The sequence below is a fragment of the Mustela lutreola genome, chromosome 4 (assembly GCF_030435805.1).
Source record: "Mustela lutreola isolate mMusLut2 chromosome 4, mMusLut2.pri, whole genome shotgun sequence".
Classification (NCBI taxonomy): domain Eukaryota; kingdom Metazoa; phylum Chordata; class Mammalia; order Carnivora; family Mustelidae; genus Mustela; species Mustela lutreola.
The window spans coordinates 178,388,788-178,410,433 of NC_081293.1; the positions used below are offsets into that span (position 1 = coordinate 178,388,788).

Here is a 21,646-nt window from a genome sequence, read left to right on the forward strand (position 1 = left end):
ATATGTTATTTCTCTTTACAATGACTTAAAAATAAGCACCTCACAGCATTTATCAATACAAAACAATTGGTTACATACAAATTATCTTTTCCTTTTAATCTCAAATTTTTTATTAGAATAGTAAACTTTAGTAACAAAAGATATTCTAACCCTTAAGTTTCCATCAATTAAGTGTCCCATCAATCACGTGTGTTTGCTTATTTATATCTGACTCAACAGTCTGCGATGTCAGAGAAGCCAAATCTACAAAAGGTGGATAAGTGGATCATAAGAACCACAATCTATGATCTCACCGAGAAAGGAGTTTTAACAGTTCTCAGCCATGGATATGTAGTAAGCAACACATGTTTTAAAGCACTGGACTCCAACTGTACAAATATACTTCTTATACATCCAATTATTATAATGATCTAATAGAAAGTGAAGCTAAACAAATGTATCCAAAGAGACCAGGGACTGGAATAAGTATTTTTCCTGTCTTGTGCTCTATCAAAGATGTTGAAACTCCAGGGTTAGGTGAGTCATATAAACAGAGATGATAAAGTAATTAATCTTGAACAAGTGACATCTCAGATATTCTGAATAAATAATCTACTCTTCCAATGATTATAAAGACCCAGTATAATTTACTAGTGCCCACTGAGGGTTTACAAAGATATGCCAAAAAATTTAACAATAAATTGTTGAGAAGAGGCATGTTACCAATAAAGATACCACATATATTTCTTTAAACCACACTAAGTTTATTTCTATATTAGTATATAATATATAGTACTGAAAAAATCTAAATCAAGTCAATATTTATTCATCCACTTTTTAAAAATTTGACAATTAAAAATATTCTATAAAACCAACATATACATTTTAATATTTTTTAAAAATTTATTCTAAGGATTTCTAGGTAGTTTTTAACTATTATGTGAAGATTGAAAAATACATCCTAAAACATTCATACCTGATCGAAAGCACTCAATTATTTGTTGAATACCAGATTTGGATGTCTGTAGTGGTTGCTGTAACAAAGGAGCATCTCCAGGTTCCAGGATATAAACTACATGGAAGACAAACACCCACCCCAACCCCCACAAAAAAAGGGTTATTTAAATCATTTACTATTGAAGAAAAACAATGGTTTGCTACAATCATGTTAATGATAATCACACTTGTTCGTATATACTTCACCACCATCTTTGTAAGGCACAATGAAATAATGGGAAAAAATAACTAAGATTATTCTCAATTCAAGGCTAAATTAAAGCTACTTAAGGCTTCAAATGCAAAGATTTACTATTTTGGTATTTACTACATATTTGTCATGTTTGCCTTTTTGTTCCCCTTGAAGAGGAGCCTCTGTATTTAATCAAAATTCTAGGGCAACGATGTCCTAGCCACATCTCATAAACCGTTCCAGAACCCTCTGGACAATCTACTACAGCTCTCTGGGCAATTATGAGAGCAAAACTCAAAAACCACTGCCTAAGGAAAGGACTAGTGAAGTGCACAATGACAGATGTTCAAGAATGTTCACTGCAGCCTCTAAATAATAGAGAAAAAATTTCAAACAAATTAAAAATCTCTCAATAGGAGCCAGACTAAATAAACTATGAAATAGCCCTACAACAGAGTCCTTCCTTCACAGCTCTTAGAAAGCATGAGCTAAATCTACATATACCAACAACAAAAGTTGTCAAAAATAGATTGCTGAGCAACAAAAACAGGTTAGAGAATATGATCTCACTTATATTAATATATATTTCAATAGATACAGAAAGAAATGTAATGTACATGTGTGTTTATGTATAGCCACTAATATAAACATAAAAAGTCTAGCAAGATACCAACAAAACAAGGGTTCTGTCAGGGTGGACTTTACAGGAGTGATTTTCATTTTCGGCCTCACACTTTGTTAGTGTTTCAGAGCCTGGGTTTTTAGAAGTATGCAGGTTAAAACACACACACACACACACAAAAACACACACACACATTTATATAATAAGTAAAAATACTATTTCCACTTTAAAAATAAAAATTTTCATTTTCATATACAGATGTCTTCTTTCCAAAATTCTCAAATTCACAGTATAATTATATAATAAATTAAATTATGATAATATGAAAAAAGGTAACTGAAAAGGAAAACAGTTTTCCATCAGATACTAAAGATACAGTTATGGTAGGAAAAAAACAGCCATTTTAATTAACTTTTTTCTATATGTTATAATGTTCTACTCAACTATTACCATCTTAACCCAGGATCATCCACTCTGTGGGAAAATAAGGAGGATTACTTCAATAATGTGTGCTGCTACTGCTTCAGGGCCTGGTCTTGGCTTTCTGATAAGGGCTAAAGCCTACTGTGCTATGTATATAGACACAGCCTTAGATTCTACGTTAAGGCTTCAAATCTTGTCTCAGTGTATACAAGTTGGACGGAACTATCTCAGGACCAAGTCATTTTATTAAGTACAACTTTCCCAATTTTAAGAGATATGTAAGGAGTATTTTAAATGAATTAAAAACATGCACACACCCACAACTCATTTTGAGAACATCTGACATTGGCATTACCCGCAGTGATCAAAAATACAAAGACTACAGACCTGGACTTACTACACTGAAATATTTTTCTAACATTTATTAGATACAACTAAAGTAAATTAAACTCTCTGATCTCTTTCCCATCTCTAAAATGGGGTTAATAAAAGTACCTAAATTATAGAGTTCTACGAGGATTAAATGAGCTAATGTAGGTTAACTACTAGTTAAAACAGGGCCTGGGATATAGTAAGTGTTCAATAAATGTTCTATCACCACCACCACTGCCGCCATCATCATGTACAAATCAACTGCTTTCTGACATCAGAAACTGAAAAACTGTTTCCAAAATCTAAAAAGTAGAATTCAACCCTTTAAAGATGCAATAACAGAAGTTTATAAATAGACTGATGATACCATTATTTGGATTAGATAGATCTCTTTTCATGATTTGTACAAAACAAATGACAAATAAAAATAATAACTACAAAAGAGAGGGTAGAAACTATACAGTTATAAAGAACTAAAAGTATCAAGGTTTGGCTCTATAAGTAGCAAGAATTTTAGAAAGGGAAAATTTTTTAAAAAACAGTAATGAGTAAGGGAGGGATATGGAGAAAAAAAGAAATTTGTCCTCAGAGTCCCCTTTCCTCATTTAAAAATGCTCCATGAAATAAGTCAATCAGCGAAAGACAATTATCATATGATCTCCCTGACATGAGGAATCTGAGAAGCAAAGTGGGGGATTTGGGGAGTAGGGAAGGAAAAAATAAACAAGATGGGATCAGAAGGGAGACAAACCATAAGAGACTCAATCTCACAAAACAAACTGAGGGTTGCGGGGGGGTGGGGGTTGGGTTATGGACATTGGGGAGGGTATGTGCTATGGTGAGTGCTGTGAAGTATGTAAGCCTGACGATTCACAGACCTGTACCCCTGGAACTAATGATATGTTATATGTTAATAAAAATAAGTAAGTCAATAAATAAAATAAAAATGCTCCAGAAAACTTTAATACACCAGCTTCCATTTCCACAAAAGAACATCTGATTTCAAAACTACAGCAGAATTTGTTACCTAATCACCTTCAGAACACTACTACCACTACACACATCAACATCCTGAAACACCATTCAAAATAACCCCTGAGTTAGCTTAGTCATCCATGGAAACACCCATTTAGCATACAGATCTATGTAGTTCCCACTGTAAAACAAACAAAAACCTAAAAAACTTTATATATTAGTATTTTATAAAAGTTTCCTCTCCTATATCCTATCATCCCTCCCAAGATCAGTTTACACAACCATTAGGAAAAAAGCCATCATCTCCCTCTAATCACAACACCCAAACCCTCAGAAGTTAACATATGTCTTTATATTTTTCCAAGAACACACTTCCCAGAATCAAATACCTATTTTTGTAACAGTCTCTCCTACCTTAAAAAAAAGCCCCTTAAAATAACTTTCTGCTTATGATGTCTGGGATTTACTTACAAATAATACAGGGCAGGGAAGCAGTGGGAGGGTGGAAAACGGAACTGGGAAGAAGCGAGAATAGAGGGAAAAAAAACAGATTGTCCATGTATCGATATGTTGTGTGATGCTTACAACAGGTTCCTTACACCATTCTCTCTACCTTTGAATTCTGAAAAGTTCTGTAAGAAACATTCTTAAAACATAAATAAGAAAGTACTTTACATACACTGACAGGCTTATATCACCACCCTTCACTACACATTGATCCATCCTATTAAGGTCTCCTCAGGAACACACTGCTCAGGGATCAGCCCCACTACTCATAATTCAAAAGAGGCTAGATCCCTGATGATTGCCCATTAAAAGAACTTCTCAAACACCATGTCATCTTCTTCCCTCCATCTGAAGGCATCCTCTTTTTAAAACTATCATAACATATTCCTTTCAGTACTGGAAAAACCTTCCACACAGCACTTATCTTCCTCTGAAATAATGACAATTAACTATCCTGTAAGTTAACAAACGTCTAGCTTTCCACCAAACTACTCTTCAGAAAGTATTTAATCTAGCTAAGAAAGCAAAGAATCACAACTACTTATGACCTGGTAGTCTGAAAAATAAACTGCATTCAAAAGGTTTCTGGCAAAAGAAATTTAATTTTTTAAAATTAATGCAACTTAGAGGACTTCTTGTTAATGAGGGAGGGAAAAAAAACAAAGAAGTTCCAATACATATTAAAAAGTTCAACTCTGAAAATCATCCTGAAAAAGACATTAAAGTCTCTAGAAAACTTTATCAGAATACACCAAATAAAGTATGGTCACAAATTATTCAATTACTTGTCTGTATCTATTTCTTCCCACTCAAAAGTTCTATGAGGAAATGACCTTATCTCTTTTGTTCACCACTTACATGCACATCGCCTTGGACAGTGCCTAGCACCTAACAGGTGCTCAATAATAATTTGTCAAAGAAACAAATACATGAACACAAACTTCTTCTTAAGTAAAAGGTTTTATTTAAAATGGTTTCATTAACCAATTCAACTTAAATGACTTGAAATGTTCTAAAAAAAAAAACTGAAATAAAAGATCAGTGAACTACAAGTATAAAAGGCATTCACAGCCTTCTACTTCAAAACTAACAAATTCCATTCAATATTTGATAAAATATAAATGACACACAAAATGTGCAGTATGAAGGGGTGCTGAGATAGGTCAGGGGCAGCTGAACACAAACTGAATCCCATCCTGGGACTGTATTATTAGCAGAGGTAAGTTATTACTGATTTCCAATAAGCCGGGCCAGGGGGATGGGGGTGGGGGGTGGCTGGGACAGGGCCACAGTACATGTGTACCAAAGTTTTCTGAAAATGGGAGTTCTTCCTCTTTACCACTGCCATTTTTTCCCATTAGACAAAAAAGTCCTCTATCTGAACTCCACTGTGCCAGAACCAAGTACACTTAGAGCAGTTAAAATACTCCAACAAAAAAACAAGCAAAAGCATAAAAAGTCCTAATAATTTTTAGGTCAAAAATAATGATAAACACCTGCCTTTAAACTAGAATAGCCTTTGTTTGGTTTAGTGACATATGTACTCAATGATTCCCTTTTAACTTGTACCTCTAAATGTTTCTGACAAAACATATCAAACTTCGAGTAACTAGAAAACTCAAGTTTACATACCACATTTATCAAATTAGTCTTCTAATATTCTTCAAGAGACTGGAAAAAGGAACTTTTTCATTCCATCAATCCAACTAAAAACAGTTCTAATGAATAAACTACCCTAAAAATACTTATGTACTCTACCTCAATAACCAGATTTTTTTATTTTGCAATACAGTATATTCTGCGCAAGAAAATTTTTTAAAGGTTGCAGTCAGCAAAACCTGATTCTTCCAACAAGCTCAGTTTAACAAACTTTTTTAGCCCAACCACACTCAGTTTTAGGCTTTAACCGCTAAACCCTGGGGAATATGCGCAAGAAACTTCATTTTTAAAAGTTTAAATGACTCCCCTTTCACAAAGACATGCTACTATTCTGCTACCTATTTTCTCCTCTGTCTTCAGTTTTTTAAACATTCAAAGGACACGGGGCAACTAGTCCTAACTGCAGCCTGCCTCAAAAGAAGGAAAAGGAACTGAATGATTGATCTTGTGGAAAAGATTTAAGGTGACACTTGTTTATACAAGCTTTTAGCTTCATAACTAGTTTTATACGCCTGCTTACTTAGACATGACTTCTTGGGCAGGAGGAAAAGAAAACTGGAAGGAAACACAAGGCTGTGACGGAGGGCAAAGTAACTGGAGGGGAAAGGAATATACCTGGTTCACAGCATCCGTGATGATGGTGGTCAGTCTGACAGTATTTGTCCCTTAAAGGCATTTTCAGTGGGCGAGACCTACTTTCCTTTCACTGTAAGAAGCTCTTCATTGCGGCTTGGCTGTTGAAAGAAGCACAAACCCGTCACTCACCCTGAACTTCCTTGGGGGGGCTCTGGCTCTATTTTCCACATACGTTCCCTCCACCCGCCCTCCGTTCTCCCTCCACGGTACCCGTACCTTCTTCTAGAACCTACAGGAGAAAAACGCACGAAGGCTTCTCCAGCCCCAACTCCCGCACAGGTTCAGCACCCTACCCGGAAACGCAGCCTGGGGGGCGCAGCGCAAGGCGAGGGCCTGGCCGGCTGCGCGGGCGGCAGCGGCCTCGCCGGCCCGGGCGGGCGCGCGCGGAGACAGAGGCGCGGAGCGCGGCGGGCACGGCCGGCGCCGGGGCCCGAGGAGCGGCGGGCGCGGCGACAGGACCGGTCGAGGTGCGGCTCCCGCCGGCGGCCGGCCCACGCCGCGCCCTCCCGCCACACGTGCGTTGGGGTCTCCGCGGTGGAGCCCCCGTCCCCGTAACCAAGTGCGCCCAACTTACTTAACTCCTAGGGCGGGCCGGCGGGCAGGCGGAAGGAAGGAAGGCAGGCCGGGCAGCCGCGGGGACAGCCTGGCGTGGGAGGCGGCTTCGGGCCCCACCTGGCGCAGCCTCGGCGGACCACGCGAAGGGAACCGGGGTTCGGGCCCGACGCGCTCCCAAAGAGTCCCCGCCGGCGCTGACGCGGAAGCGCCACAGCTCACCACGTCCCTCCGCGGCCGGAGGCGACGGCGACGGCGGCGGCGGCTCACGGCGTCCCTCCGCGCTGTGGAGCTGGGCGGGCGGGCGGCGCGCGGGCGCAGGCAGTTGACAGGAGGAACCGCCCCGCAGAAGCCGCCGTCGCCACCGAAGGAGCCGGAACCGGAGCGGGCAGGACCTGGGCGCCCCTCGCCGGGGCAACGGCTGCCGCCGGAGCCCGGCTCCCCCCCTCCCAGCACCGCTCCACCTGCAACGGTCCCTCAGGCTTTTGGAGAGGGGCGGGGAAGAATGGGGGTTCCCCCCCACCTTGGGCCTCTTTTGCTAGTAGTTGTTGTTTCAGGAAACTTTATTAAGTCCGTCTCTTTCTTTCTCTGTCTCCCCCTCCCCGAAGAGCCTGAGCTACCGCCGCGGAGCGGGTAGGAAGGGGGAAGCAGAGACTCTCCCGCAGCGACTAGGGAGCGACTGACTGACCCCGGACGGAGATGGGGCCAGGGCAGGAAGTGACAAGCTCTCAGAGTGGGTGGGGGGAGTGTGGCCGGCACGCCCGGGAGCGTCGCGCGCATGCGCCCCGCCGGGCGCCCGGGCCTGTGGGGAGGCGACGTTCCACGGCCGGGCGAGGGGAGGGAACCTTGGCCAGTGGCGCTGGAGCCGCGACCCCGGGGGTCTCGGGCCGGCCACTCGTCCGCGCGTCTTCCCGCGGGCCGACGGAGAGCCGAAGCCCCGGGCTGTTGGTGCCTGGGAGACGGGCTGACGGGCAAGCAAACTGTTGCTTTTCTCCTTCCGTTGGAACCAAAACAAGGAGGGTTGGAGAAGCACGGGCATGAGCTGTAGGAAGAGGCTCGACAAATGGGTGAGCCGTGGGTAGTGGTGATTCCGAAAAGGTTGTCAGCCCGCTTACGGGAAAGGCCGATTTTTTGTTGTTGTTTTTGTTTGTTCACCCGAGAATTTTCGAAGTGTGCCTCTCAGCACTTTTGGGGTTTCATCAGGTCTTTGGGAAGAAGCTGGTGGAGGATCGGAATTGATGGCCGCGACCCCCGCTTCTGAACCTGAAGGCGGAGAAGGTGGGTCACGTGGGCAGAACGCACTTTCCCTCCAGTTCGGTGCCCGCGTCCTGCTTGGAAAATCCCCGAAGATCGCGGTCGTCTGTCAAATTCCGCAAACCCATGCGGTCGCCCCTTGGGGCAGGAGAGCCGCCGCCTCAACTCCCAGGACGGAATTTTTGTTCTACAAGCAAATACGTGTCCATTGTCGGTCGGGAATGTTAAGGGAGAAAAAGCCCTTACGCTTTATCTTCTCCCGCCGAAAGGTGCACTGAAAAATCTCCGCAGTTGTGTAGCTTGAATTGTCCGTTTTCGGGGTCCTGAAAGAGCAGTTCAGTGGTAGGTAGGTTCTGTGTGTATTTTGGAAAAGCAAACGAGGGACCGAAATCTGTTTACAAAATTCATAGGAAAGTTTGTGGTAGGTCCAGTAATTAATTGATAAACTCGTTATTGTAAAAATACTGAACGGAACATTTACATAGGTCTTGGGGGCTTGTAGCAGCTTGGTGATAGGAAAAGGAAGAGTGGTCCAAGTAATCCTTCTTTTTAAGGGAATTGCAGATACTGTGCATTCTACACACCAGTCACATACGTGGTATGATCATTTTTTTCTGTCCCATTGTCAAGAGGAGTCCTACAACATCAAACAAAAATGTAATGCCACAACCTACATGTAAGGTAAAAAATTGTGATATGGCCACGTGATGGTATTTGTTATGCAGCCAAGAAAAATCATTTTGTGTAATATTTAATTGTATGCAGTATGTTTTAGCCTATCGAAAAAAATTTAATGTGACACCTGAACAGTGGAGTTACAGGTAATTTTTATTTAACATTGGAGATCTTTGGTAAAATTTGAGTGAAATATTCATTTCCAGAGGATCTTTTCCTTCTTTTATAAAACATTTATTTAAGGCAGGTTAAAAAATGAATATACAATTTTAAGTTTACATAAATGTGAAAAGGCACTGCTTCAGATATGTGAATTATAAATGTTTGCTGGCCACATATGAGTCAAAATGGTTAGCTTCCTGAGTAAATGCAAGAGTCTTTATACTAGAGTGGTTGGTACTAGACGGTCCCCAAAATTGCTTACCAATAGAATGAATTTTAAACAATTTTTGAGAAATTAGAAGTATAGACAAGACTGAACATCTGTGTGGGTAAAACAGATATTGAATACTGAACCAGATTTTTAAAGACGAAACCATGGAAATTATTGAGAAAACCTTACTTTATAAATGAGAAAACTGAAATCCAGAGAGGTTAGCTGATATGCTAAAGGTCACAACGTAACAGATCTAGGACTAATACCTAGATCAGACCCTTCTATAACAATACTAGTATCTGACATGTATTGAGTAATACGTTTTAAGCTCAAGAATAACTCATTTAATCCTATTAACAATTCAATCCATTCTGCAGAGAATAGGAAACTGAGGCAGAAATAGGTTAGATAACTCCCCAAGGTTACCTGAAACATACAGATGATAGGTAACTAAGCCAGCCTTTGAACCCAAGCAGAATGGCTCTGAGACTCATGACCTTAGCCATTACCCTGTATTGCCTATACTATGTCGCCTACTTTATACCATAACCGTTTTGGATCACATTATATGTGAAAGATGAGACAGTAGACCCCGTCATTTGTGAAAGGTATTGAAATGCTATGTCAAAGTTTATGGAGTTGTTAAATCACGAGAATTTAATTGAAATTTCGTAGGGCTCTAGAGCTTAGACTTTGGGCATCATCTAGAATTATCAAACGACCTCTAAAAACACTGCACAAATCATCCCGGAAAAATTACGTCTTCCCTTCATTGTACACTGCAGCAACCTAGGTGACACATTATTACGGCTTTAGGGAACCTTTTGATCCTTAAAGTTTGGAAGTACATCCTAATGATTAACCTAAGATCATTTTATGGTTTAAAATTATTCTGTTATCTTCAAGGCAGGAAAATTCTACCATAAATATACACACACATACACATCCACATTTATTATTGCTGCATAAGAAACCACTAGAAATAGTGCTTTTATATACCCTCAAATTCTATAAATCAGTGATTTATAAATTTACTCATATTTATCAGACTCACCTTGTCTGGGATCAAATATTAAACTGTCGATCTGTTATCAACTATATAGAATTTAACACTTAAGTATCATACAAGCAACATAATATGAAAAAAGAAGATAATGCATTCCCTAAAGTGTTTACTTTAAGGAGAGTAAGGAGTAGGTTGTACTTGGGTGCTGCCCTGGAGATAAGTTGCCTACAAGGAAACCCCTGAAGTGAACTTGTATCTTTCATTCCAAGTGTTAAGGCACACTTGGGTCTTGCCAGGTGACACAATGCATGCACCACACTGCCATATGGGCAACCAAATCATCCTTGACAAGTCTTCCACTCAAATGCATTTCAGATAACATGAATTTCATTTTTTTAATGTTCTTGTTATAAGGGAGTTTGTTCATAAGTCTGTATTAATTAGTGTCTGAGCCAAGATTTAAATACAGGTCTGAGTCCAGGTCCTGTGCCTCATGTTACATTTTTTCTAATTATTACTAAAATAGTATGTCCAGGTCAGACCTGTCTCTGGAGCCTCTAAACTCTTTAACTACCCATGAGACAGACCATCTGACTTTCTCCAGGCATCTCAAAATTAGCAGGACAAAAACAAATTCTTACCAAACTGTTCTTTTTCAAATTTTAACCTAAGGTGTTCCTATCCATTTAGGCTTTCAAGACATAAGTCTTAGAGTCAAAGACAAGAGCACTGGCACAGATGCAAAGTAATGGAAGTTACCTATATACTCATCTCACTAATCCTCAACATCTAACCTACTACCATAAACAATTGGCTATACCTCAAGAAGTTCAAGAAAATAATTTCCTCTTTCCATATGCACCATCAAACTTCTAGTCTAAAACCTCATATCTGAACCATTGCCATAATCACTTCCATGATCTCCCTACTACCCTTCTTTCCCTCCCTCAATTATTCCATACTATCAATAGAATTATGTTCAAAGAAATCTCTGAAAATCTCTGTTGACTCCCAATTTTTTACATGAAGAAATCAAATCTTAACAAAAAGCATAAAACCAATGTACATTTTGGGGTCAGAAAAATCTAGATAGTTAGTCCTATCTCCATCAATCATGGGTTTTGTGTCTCTAGGCAAGTAAGAACCTCTTCTGAGCCTCAGTTTTCTCAGATGTATGCTATTTTCAGCATGATGAGAAACTGGTTAATAAAGCATCCAGCAGGATCTGGAACACCGTACAGGTATATAATAAATACTCATTACACCTGGCCCTCCCACAACTTCACAACTTTATTCTCTAAGGATTTCTCACCCTTTTCAAAAACAAAGCAAAAACTGGGTGGGGAAGGAGTGTGGGACACAAGGGAATTTTAGAGATGATAGAGGTGTGGGTTACAAGGGTGTATCCATTTGTTAAAGCAACTATTAAAATAGAATGGTGGTTACCTTTCCTGGAAGGAGTAGCTTGGCATGTGGAATTGAATGAAACAGTAACAATTTGGGAATCACTGGCCATTTTATAGATTTTGAGCTCAGTGATCCTTACATGTATATTTGCTTTATAATAATTGTTGTAAGCTGATATGTTTTATGCACTTTCATGTGTATAACATTTCACCATAAAAACATCTTTTAAAAGTAGCTGACCTACATTTTCATGTCTCTCTGAACTACATCTTAGAAGTTAGAAATGATTATTGAGCTTTTCAAGGTTTTATGCCTTTGCACATGCTACTCCTCATGCCAGAAATACCTTTCCCCTTCATCTAGAAAACTCATACTCATCCTTCAAGATCCACTTTAGACATCACTCCTTCTATGAAATCAGCTCCTATGACAAATAATCTCTCCAACTTCCTTCTCCCATAGTACACCATTCTAATCAAATGTCTGACTCTCCCATCAACCAGAAATCATCAAGAACACAGACCATGACTTAACTCCTCTTTGTTTTGCCATCATCTAGCACACTACTGTCACATAATAGGCAACCATTAGAAGTTACTGGATGGGCCTCAGTGATTAAATTAGCAGTAAATATATTAAGAAAAATTTAGTGGGGAAAATCATTTTTAGGAGTTTAGTTTACTTAGGCTTCTGGCCTAATGGGACGCTCATTTCCAATGTAGAGAACAATCATACATACAAAGACAAAGGAACCATTAGCGTATAGAGTCGGCAGTGCTGTAGAATATATACCACAATTAGATACTTGAAACTACTAACCATCCATCCTGTAAAACCATGACTTTGTTTTTTTGAGGGGTGGTATTTTTTGCTTAGATTTTTTTTTTTTACTTTTAATTTTGAAATAACCCCAAATTTAATTTTTAATTTTTTTCCTATTTGTTTTCTCTCTCCATATGCACATTTGATTTTTGAACCATTTTAGAGTAGGTTGCATACACTGTGGCCCGTCTTCCCTTATTACTTCAGTGTGTATTTTCTAGAAGCAAGGATATTATCCTATATAACCACAGTACAGTTATCAAATTCAGGAAATTTGACATAAATTTGATTTGATTTGATTTGATTAAACATGATTTTGGGCACCTGGCTGGCCCAGTAGGTGGAGCATGTGGACTCTCAATCTCGGAGTCCGGAGTTAGAGCTCTACTTTGGGCATAGAGCCTACTTAAAAAACAAAACAAGCAAACAAAGAAAAGTGATTTGATACAATACAGTTGACCCTCAAAACCACACAGGTTTAAATTACACAGGTCCACTTATACATGAATTTTTTCAATAAATAGAATACAGTACTGTGAATATATTTTCCCTTATGGTTTTAACATTTTTTTTTCTTTAGCTTACTTTATTGTAAAAAGACAGTATATGATACATATGATACACAAAATATGTGTTAATTGACAGTTTGTTATTGGCAAGGCTTCTGGTCAACTATTAGTAAAGTTTTGGGGGAGTCAAAAGTTGTATGTGGATTTTTAACTGTGGGCTGGACAGGGCATCAGCACCCCTAAATCTTGCATTGCTCAAGGGCCCACTGTACTTTTATTTCATCTACAGTTTATTATTGTTATTATATATAATATATATTATTATAACTGTGTCAGTTATTCTGATAATGCCTCGTATGGACAGTTTTTATTTGCTCCAATATAAAGCCCAATCCAGAACCACAAATTGCATTAGTTATAACTCTCTACTTTCCTTCAACTTGGAACATTCTTCAGTCTTTGTCTTTCATGACAATGATGTTTTGACAAATACAGGCCTGTTGTTTTAGAGAAGGAGTCTACTGGGGTTTGTCTAATGTTTCTTCATGATTAGATGGAGGTCTTACATTTTTTTGAATAGAATACAGCATAAGGAATGTGGTGTCTTTCTCCGAGTATCAAAACCAGAGGCATGTAATGCCTGTTTGATATCCATCTTCATCACTGGCTTAAGTGGCTATTCAGTTTCTCTACTGTTTAGTTCTATTTTTGCTCTGAATAAGTAATTTTGAGGAGATAACAATGATTTTATTATAAAGACTCCTTTTAACCTAGTGATCTTGATAATTCTGTTTAGGTTTTAGAAATTATCAAAGCAAAAGTAAAAGAATAAAAGTTAATTGAATTGCATCTTTATTTCTAATCTGATAATTAGAAACTAATGATCAGTTCCATAACTGGAAACTGTTTTCTGGTTTAGTCCTACATTTTATGAAGTTGAAAAGTTTACTATTGGAAAATCTATGCAACATTTATTGAGTACCTATTAATATTCCAAACATTCTGCCAAACGGAGAACATACAGTAAGACAAGCTTTCTTTCCTTTAGTCAACAAAAATTTATTTAGTGCCTTATACACCAGGTCCTAGGAAGATATCGATGAATAATTTAGGAAGTTCTTATCCTCTTGGGTATTTTTTTTCCCTCTTAGAGTTTACAGTCTAATAAGATGTTCCCAATCTAATAATGATGACATGTAAAAAAAAAAAGTGTATTATTTGATAATAATTACATAAGACAGGCCCAGTAGAGGTGAATTGAAACCATGGAATTATAAGGTCCCATACACAACAGCAGCAGGGCGACAGGGAAAGGGAACATTTTTGGCAAAGCGTTTTTCAACTCACTTGAATTAGAGAAGAGAAGATTATAGAGGATGAATAATAATGTGTTGGTCTTTTTCCAAGTCAACATTATGTTTTCAAGACCTATTTCTTTTTTTTTTTTTTTTTTTTTTTAAATATTTTTATTTATTTATTTGAGAGACAGAGAGGGCATGAGAGGCGAGAAGGTCAGAGGGAGAAGCAGACTCCCCATGGAGCTGGGAGCCTGATGCGGGACTCAATCCCGGGACTCCGGGACCATGACCTGAGCCAAAGGCGGTTGCCCAACCAACTGAGCCACCCAGGTGCCCCTCAAGACCTATTTCTTAAGGATATCTGACTAATAGATTATCTATTGTTACGTATTAACAGGATAACATATTCTAAATTGTAAATGTTTTGTGATTAATACTTAGACAGGTAGTTATTGAAGAGTTCTGTATTTGGTTTTATATCATTAAAAAAGCATTCTAGGGGTGCCTACATGGCTCAGTCAGTTAAGCTCCAACTTTTGATTTCTACTCAGGTCATGATCTCAGGGCGTGAGATTGAGCCCAGTATTGAGCTCAGTGCTGAGAGGGGAGCCTGCTTAAGATTCTCTCTCTCCTTCTCCCTCTACCCCACCTCCCTTGCTCTCTCTTTCTCTTTCTCTCTCTAAAAAAATTTTAAAATGCATTGAGTTTCTCATTCTTTCTCTCAACTGCTCCTCCTTATGGCCAAAGGGGTTTATTTGCAAGATTGACTCAATAACACTGCAGTTCAAGACTGTGGAACACAATAAAGTTAACTCATTTATGTAACTCTAACTTCCTTAGCGTATTGATCTGAACCACCAAATCCAAAATGTTCTCTAATGACAAAAGTATCAGAAAAAAATACACTTTTTGGCTTATGGAAACTAAGTCAAAAGTTAAAAATCCATACATATGCCCAGGTCTTAATTCCAACCAAACACAGAGACTGCTATGTATCAAACTATCAACTACAACAAAGTGATATTTTAATGAAACATTTTAAGCAAGTGACTGGTTTCTGAACTTGTATTTGTCCAAGATTTTAAATAATTTCTAAAATAATTTCTACAGAATGATCACTTTTTATCTTAAATCAACATTTATTTTCCCATTCAAACTTCCTAATGTTTTCACATGAGAGTTGTCTATCTTGAATGTAAGAGACCTCTAAAATTACAGCATATGGAAGTAAATGGTCAGGAAACTTGCTAGGTGTTTCTTTTACTTTCAAGTCATCAGATAGTGACAGCAGACTGTTTATAAAGCAATTTTGGTATTGTAACTGTCATATATGGAATAAGAAAGTAGATTGGTAAGAATTTTGAAAAGGAGTATCAGGAAATTACTCCCTCCACTCAGGCAGAGTAGCTTTTATTTAGAAGAAACACTGCAGGATTCAGGGTATCAAGATTCTCGGTAAGACCCGTGTTGCTAGGCAGTCCTAAATCACCCAGTGACACCTACATGCTGGAGTTAATATCACTGTTTTCAATGCCATAGAATGACACTTTCTTCTTGGTACTTGTGGAGGAATATCTAAGTCTTTCACTCTCCTTTCTCAAGTACTTTGAAAAAAAGTTCAGTCTTTTTAAACATGTTATTGCTAGAAGAGACAGTGTGCCAACACAGGAACAGCAGTTTCATTTATGGGAATAAACTTGCTTTACATATCTCAGAAAATTTATTTTAAAAAGGAACAATTGCTTTGCAATATTCAAAAACTCCCCCATTAATGTTAGTTCTCTCTTCTTAATCACTTGTGAAACTGAGATAGTCATACAGTAAGGTGAGCGAAGGTTTCATTGAAATCCCTCCTTTTCTAAGTTGTGGTCTTTCTAGTCATAGGAAGGTCATTCTTTTGCTTTGGGGTTTTGTTTTGTTTTGTTTTGGTTGGGTTTTTTTTGTTTTTTGTTTTTATCTTTTTTATTTTTTATAAACATATAATATATTTTTATCCCCAGGGGTACAGGTCTGTGAATCGCCAGGTTTACACACTTCACAGCACTCACCATAGCACATACCCTCCCCAATGTCCATAAACCCACCCCCCCCAAACCCCCTCTTCCCAGCAACCCTCAGTTTGTTTTGTGTGATTAAGAGTCGCTTATGGTTTGTCTTCCTCCCAATCCCATCTTGTTTCATTTATTCTTCTCCTACCCCCTTAACACCCCATGTTGCATCTCCACTTCCTTATATCAGGGAGATCATATGATAGTTGTCTTTCTCCAATTGACTTATTTCGCTAAGCATGATACCCTCTAGTTCCATCCACATCGTCGCAAATGGCAAGATTTCATTTCTTTTGATGGCTGCATAGTATTCCATTGTGTATATATACCACATCTTCTTTATAGGAAGGTCATTCTAAACATGGAACCCGGACAGATGAATGAAGAGGCAAAATAATGCAAGGTCAACTAAGATTAATAAAATAAATGTCCAAAGACTGTTCAACTTAAGTGCTGTATTTTATTGGAAAACATTTGAGACATTTGTATCTCATCTAACTAGAATTTCACTTAAAGAAAACAAAGACCTCATGTCTTCTGGGAGTAAAGAGTCTACAGAAGACATTTTGTAGTCTATTTGTTCATCCTTACACCATCCTTGTATTAAAAAGGGGGGAAATTCCAAGAAAAAATACAAAGAGGTGGTGCGGAGAAAGGAAAGGGTAATTGGTATTCATAGATCAAGTGTTGGTTTGTGTCTCAGTTTATAAAAGAAACCAGTGAGTAAAATACATATTCTAACTTTGAATTAGGAGGGGCAAGAGAATATAAGAATATATGATTTTTTATTGCATGATTTTTTTTTGATGTGAGATTCTGATTTTCTTTTTTTTTAATTTTTAATTTTTAATTTTTTATAAACATATATTTTTATCCCCAGGGGTACAGGTCTGTGAATCACCAGGTTTACACACTTCACAGTTTATTGCATGATTTACATGAGAAAAGTTTGTTCAAATTTACCGTAATTTGAACTATGTGAGTTTAAAGGCATGAAGATTTGGCTCAATCACTATTTTTTGCACTATGTCAGGGTTGGAAAAATCTCCAAAGTCATCTTTTAAACTTCAACTTTCCATGTAAAGCTTGCATCTCAAGGGCTGAGTTCAAGTTTGAACATTTCCAAATCATAGGGAATTTACCATCTCCTAAGGCAACTGGCGTTGCCTTAGGAAACTGGCCTTCCTGAGCTTTTCACACCCAGCAAGTATGAGTATATAGAACATATATAATTCCTCTTCCATCCAACACCTCCATATGTACTTGAAGTCTTTGCTGACTAGGTGAAATTTCATTAGTTTATCCTGTAAGAATATCAGTTATTGAATTAGAGTATTTTGATTCATTCATGTAACAGGTATTTAGTGAACACCTGCATTATTCCTGTAACAGTACCAGGGATTGGGAGATGTAATGATGAGCAAAAACAAAAACATAAACAAAAACCATGATCTGCACCTTCACAGAATTTACAGCTGTACGATTGCTGTCTCCTCATAGGTTATATGAGATATATTGTTTTTGTGCATATGCTTTCATTCATTATGGCAAAAGAACTTTAAAAAGAAAAAACTTACTGTCTATTGAACACTCAAAAGAAAAATCACGATTGGGACGCCTGGGTGGCTCAGTTGGTTAAGCAGCTGCCTTCGGCTCAGGTCATGGTCCCAGCGTCCTGGGATCGAGTCCCGCATCGGGCTCCTTGCTCGGCAGGGAGCCTGCTTCTCCCTCTGCCTCTGCCTGCCATTCTGTCTGCCTGTGCTCGCTTTCTCCCCCCTCTCTCTCTGATAAATAAATAAAATCTTTAAAAAAAAAAAAAGAAAGAAAAATCACGATTATCAACAAATACTCAATCGACATGATTTGAGAAACCATACCTCTACCAAAAATACACTACTGCTTATACTTACGGAGTTAGTACAAAGATACATAATATATAAGAAAGTCTTTTGCTATGATTGATCTATATAGACAAATTAATTTGTATGATATGATTCATTAAGAGAATTCAATTGCTTGAATAATCAAGTCATTAATGAAAATCAGCTGACTTTTTGTAGTTTGAAATTTGCAGATGAGCTGGATGTTGGTAGTAAGATTAGGTTAGGAGCAAGAAAAAAACATTCAAGAGGTGACTGGGTGGCTCAGTCCATTAAGCCTCTGCCTTTGGGTCTGGTTCTGGGGTCCTGGGGTACTGGCATTGGCCCATGGGCCTCCTTCTCCCATTTCTCCTCCCCTTGCTCATGCTCACTCTCTCTCAAATAAATCTTTAAGAAAAAAAAAAAAGGAAAAAGAAAAAACATTCAAGACAAAGTTGTGTGATTTAGGTGACTGACATTACCAAGAATAATATATTGAGAACTCTGAAGGAAAGGTCCAGGAAGACTTCCATTGGTACCATATACATAGCCATGTTATGAGAAGATGAATTCCTGTATCTTTGAAGCTGATTCAGAATCTTTTGTAGGTAAATGGACTTCTACCTTTGTAATTGTAGTTGATTAAGCTTGTCATTATTTCATTAATCATAGGCAACCATGTATAGTCTGGAACATAGTAGGCACTCAATGGGCATTTTTGACTAAGTGAACACAGGAGCTGAAGAGAAAGTAAACTCAGAAGTGGAATAAAAGGGACTAGAAAGGGAGTTATTAACTCATTCAATAAATATTTATTGACCTCTATAAATACATCAGGCACTGTGTGTCCAATATTGTTCCAGGGTATATGGGAGGGGGTATAAAGCAGACGTGATTTACTAGACCTCAAGGAGTTTACAGTCTAATTGAAAAGAGAGCTATTAACCACAAAAGCACTCATTATGATGTAAACATAATGTACACAGTATAAGCGGTATAATAAAACATATGGTGCCATGAGAGAGAGAATAGTGAGATTTGACCTTGTCAGGGAGGTCAGGGAAGGCTTGCCAAAGGAACTGAGTACAAGGAATTATCTGGATGAAGTAAAGAGAAAGACGGTCTGGCAAGTGCAAATTTCCTACAGAAAAATGACAGTGGGATGTGGTATGAGATGAGGTTGGAAAGATCTTCACAGGCCATGCATAGAGGTCCTTATCTTAAAAGCAAAGCAAAAGCATCAGCATGTGTAGCAAGGTTAGAGATCTAATCATTACACTCAAAACATACAAAACGTGGTGTCATTATGTTGCATTGTATGTACATGTCCCATACACATATGTTTTGAAATTGAGATATCACTGACATTATATAATTGATATGATAAAACTCACCCTTTTAAAATTAGCAAGTCTGTGGCCTTCAGTATACTTGTAGAGAGGTGCAAGCATCACCACTAATTTCAAAACATTTCACTGCCCAAAAAGAAATCCTGTGCCCATTAGTAACTCTCTAATTCCCTCTCCCCACCATCTAGGGCAACCACTAATCTACTTTCAGTCTCTATGGCTGTGCCTATTCTGGGCATTCATGTAAATGGAATCATAGACTATGTGGCCTTTTATGCCTGGCTTCTTTCACCTGCCATTATGTTTTCAAGTTCTAGGCATGTAGTACATATCAGTTCTTCACTTCTTTTGGTTGCTAAATAATATTCCATTGTATGGATATGCTACATTTTATTTATTCATCAGCTGATGGACGTTTGGGTTATTTCCATTTTTGGCTATCATGATTAATGTTGCCATGAACATTTGCGTGCAAGTTCTTATGTGGGCATATTATTTTCATATCTCTTGGGTATATACCCTGAAGTGGGATTGCCGAGTCATATGGACATTCTGTGAGTGTTTACTATTAACATCCATGGCAGATGAACGTCCTGTGTTCTTCCCTCTCTGTCATCTTTGGAGTGTAGGAGTGCCCTTCGGTCCCTGCCCGCCTCTCCTGGGATCAGGCAGTATGTTTGCTACATGTGTCCTTCAGCTCCTGGCAGACTGTCCATAAAAGGCCTGCCGGCTCTAAACTCGGCATCCAGGCCACAGGGGAACTGAGGGAGAATCAGGAATGCAGACAGAACCCCTCTGACTGAACATACTGCAGCACTGTTTTAACTTCGGTGGGCATTCCCCCAAGTGGGTGCAGGATTGCCCTGTGCTGGTTTCCTCCTAGGATCCCCAGCTATGAGTGGAGGAATCATCTTTCCACTCCTGTTGTTCCTCCCAGCTAGCATACTTGTCCCAAATGAGTGAGGCCAGGGGACACCCAGCCTGTCTCATCTCCACTCCAGAGTTCCAGGAACTTGGAATAAAGAGATGAGAATTCATCCAGGCATCCTCACACCCTCGTTTCTGCTTCACTCCTTCTAGTCCACCAGTCTGGGTAGACTTTATTTTTACTTCTGCCACAGTTCAGTGAATCTCTCTAGGGGATGTTTGGAACTCTGTGGAGGTATTAATGGTTGTTGCAATGATTGGCAGCTGTGACTAGTGTTTAGTTGGACAGGACAGAAGACACAGATGTCTCACAGTGCTTAGGGCTACCCTGTGCAACATCTTGCCAGACATTTTTTTTCATAGCAGCTTCATTGAGATAAAACTCACATACTATGAAATTCACCTAATTAAAGTATTACTCATTTTTTAGTGTATTTTCAGAGTTGTGCAACTCTCCGCCATCGATCTTAGAACAGTTCATGACCTCCCCCCCCGAAATCGTGTACACATTAGCAATGACTACCCCTTTCACTTCAACTTCTTATTCCAAGACAATCATAATTCTACTTTCTGTCTGTATGGATTTGCCTATTCTGAGTATTTTGTATAACTGGTTGTATATAATATTTGCTCCTTTGCATTTGACTTCTTTTCATTTAGTGAATGGTTTTACGGTTCATTCACATATCCGTACTTCAATATTTTGATTGCCGAATACATTCCTTGTATGAATATACTATATTTTATTTATCCATTCATCAGTTGGTGAGCACTTAGGTTGTTTCCACTTTGGACTATTATAAATAGTGCTGCTAGAACATTCTTGTACAAGCTTTTGTGTAGACATGTTTTTCATTTCTCTTGGGTACACGCCTATGAGTGTAGTTGCTGGGTCATGCGGTAACTCTATGTTTAACTTTTTACAGAAATGCAGACTATCCGTCACGGTAACTGCACTCTTTCACATTCTTGCCAGCGGTGGATGAAGGTTCCAGTTTCTCTACATCCTTGCTAATCCTTGCTATTGTCTGTCTTTTTTACTATAATGATTCTAGTTCGAATGAAGTGCTGTCTCATGCTGGTTTCATCTGCATTTCCTGAACAGCTAATGATGTTGAACATCTTTTCATGTGTTTATTGGCTCTTTGTATACCTTCTCTGGAGAACTATGCCTGATGATTTAATATCCCACTAGGCTTTCA

General features: G+C 38.8%; 1 protein-coding gene across 6 annotated transcripts in view; it reads right to left on the minus strand.

The window, feature by feature from the left end:
* ZNF800 (zinc finger protein 800) overlaps positions 1-7,595 on the minus strand; it is a 52,191-nt gene extending 44,596 nt beyond the window's left edge. For 2 of the 6 annotated variants that reach the window (XR_009352966.1, XM_059171763.1), the window contains exons 1-3: positions 6,937-7,594; positions 6,342-6,460; positions 956-1,051 (exon numbers count right to left, since the gene is read on the minus strand). Coding sequence is in view for 5 of the 6 variants with exons in the window: in XM_059171763.1 (XP_059027746.1) it covers positions 956-1,051; positions 6,342-6,402 (157 nt within the window). In the remaining variant the exon portion in view is untranslated. Of the gene's footprint in view, positions 1-955; positions 1,052-6,341; positions 6,461-6,578; positions 6,660-6,936 lie in introns of those variants that run through there. The other 4 variants (XM_059171765.1, XM_059171764.1, XM_059171761.1 and 1 more) reach the window with 3 other exon arrangements.
* Between the last annotated feature and the right edge of the window lie 14,051 nt (positions 7,596-21,646).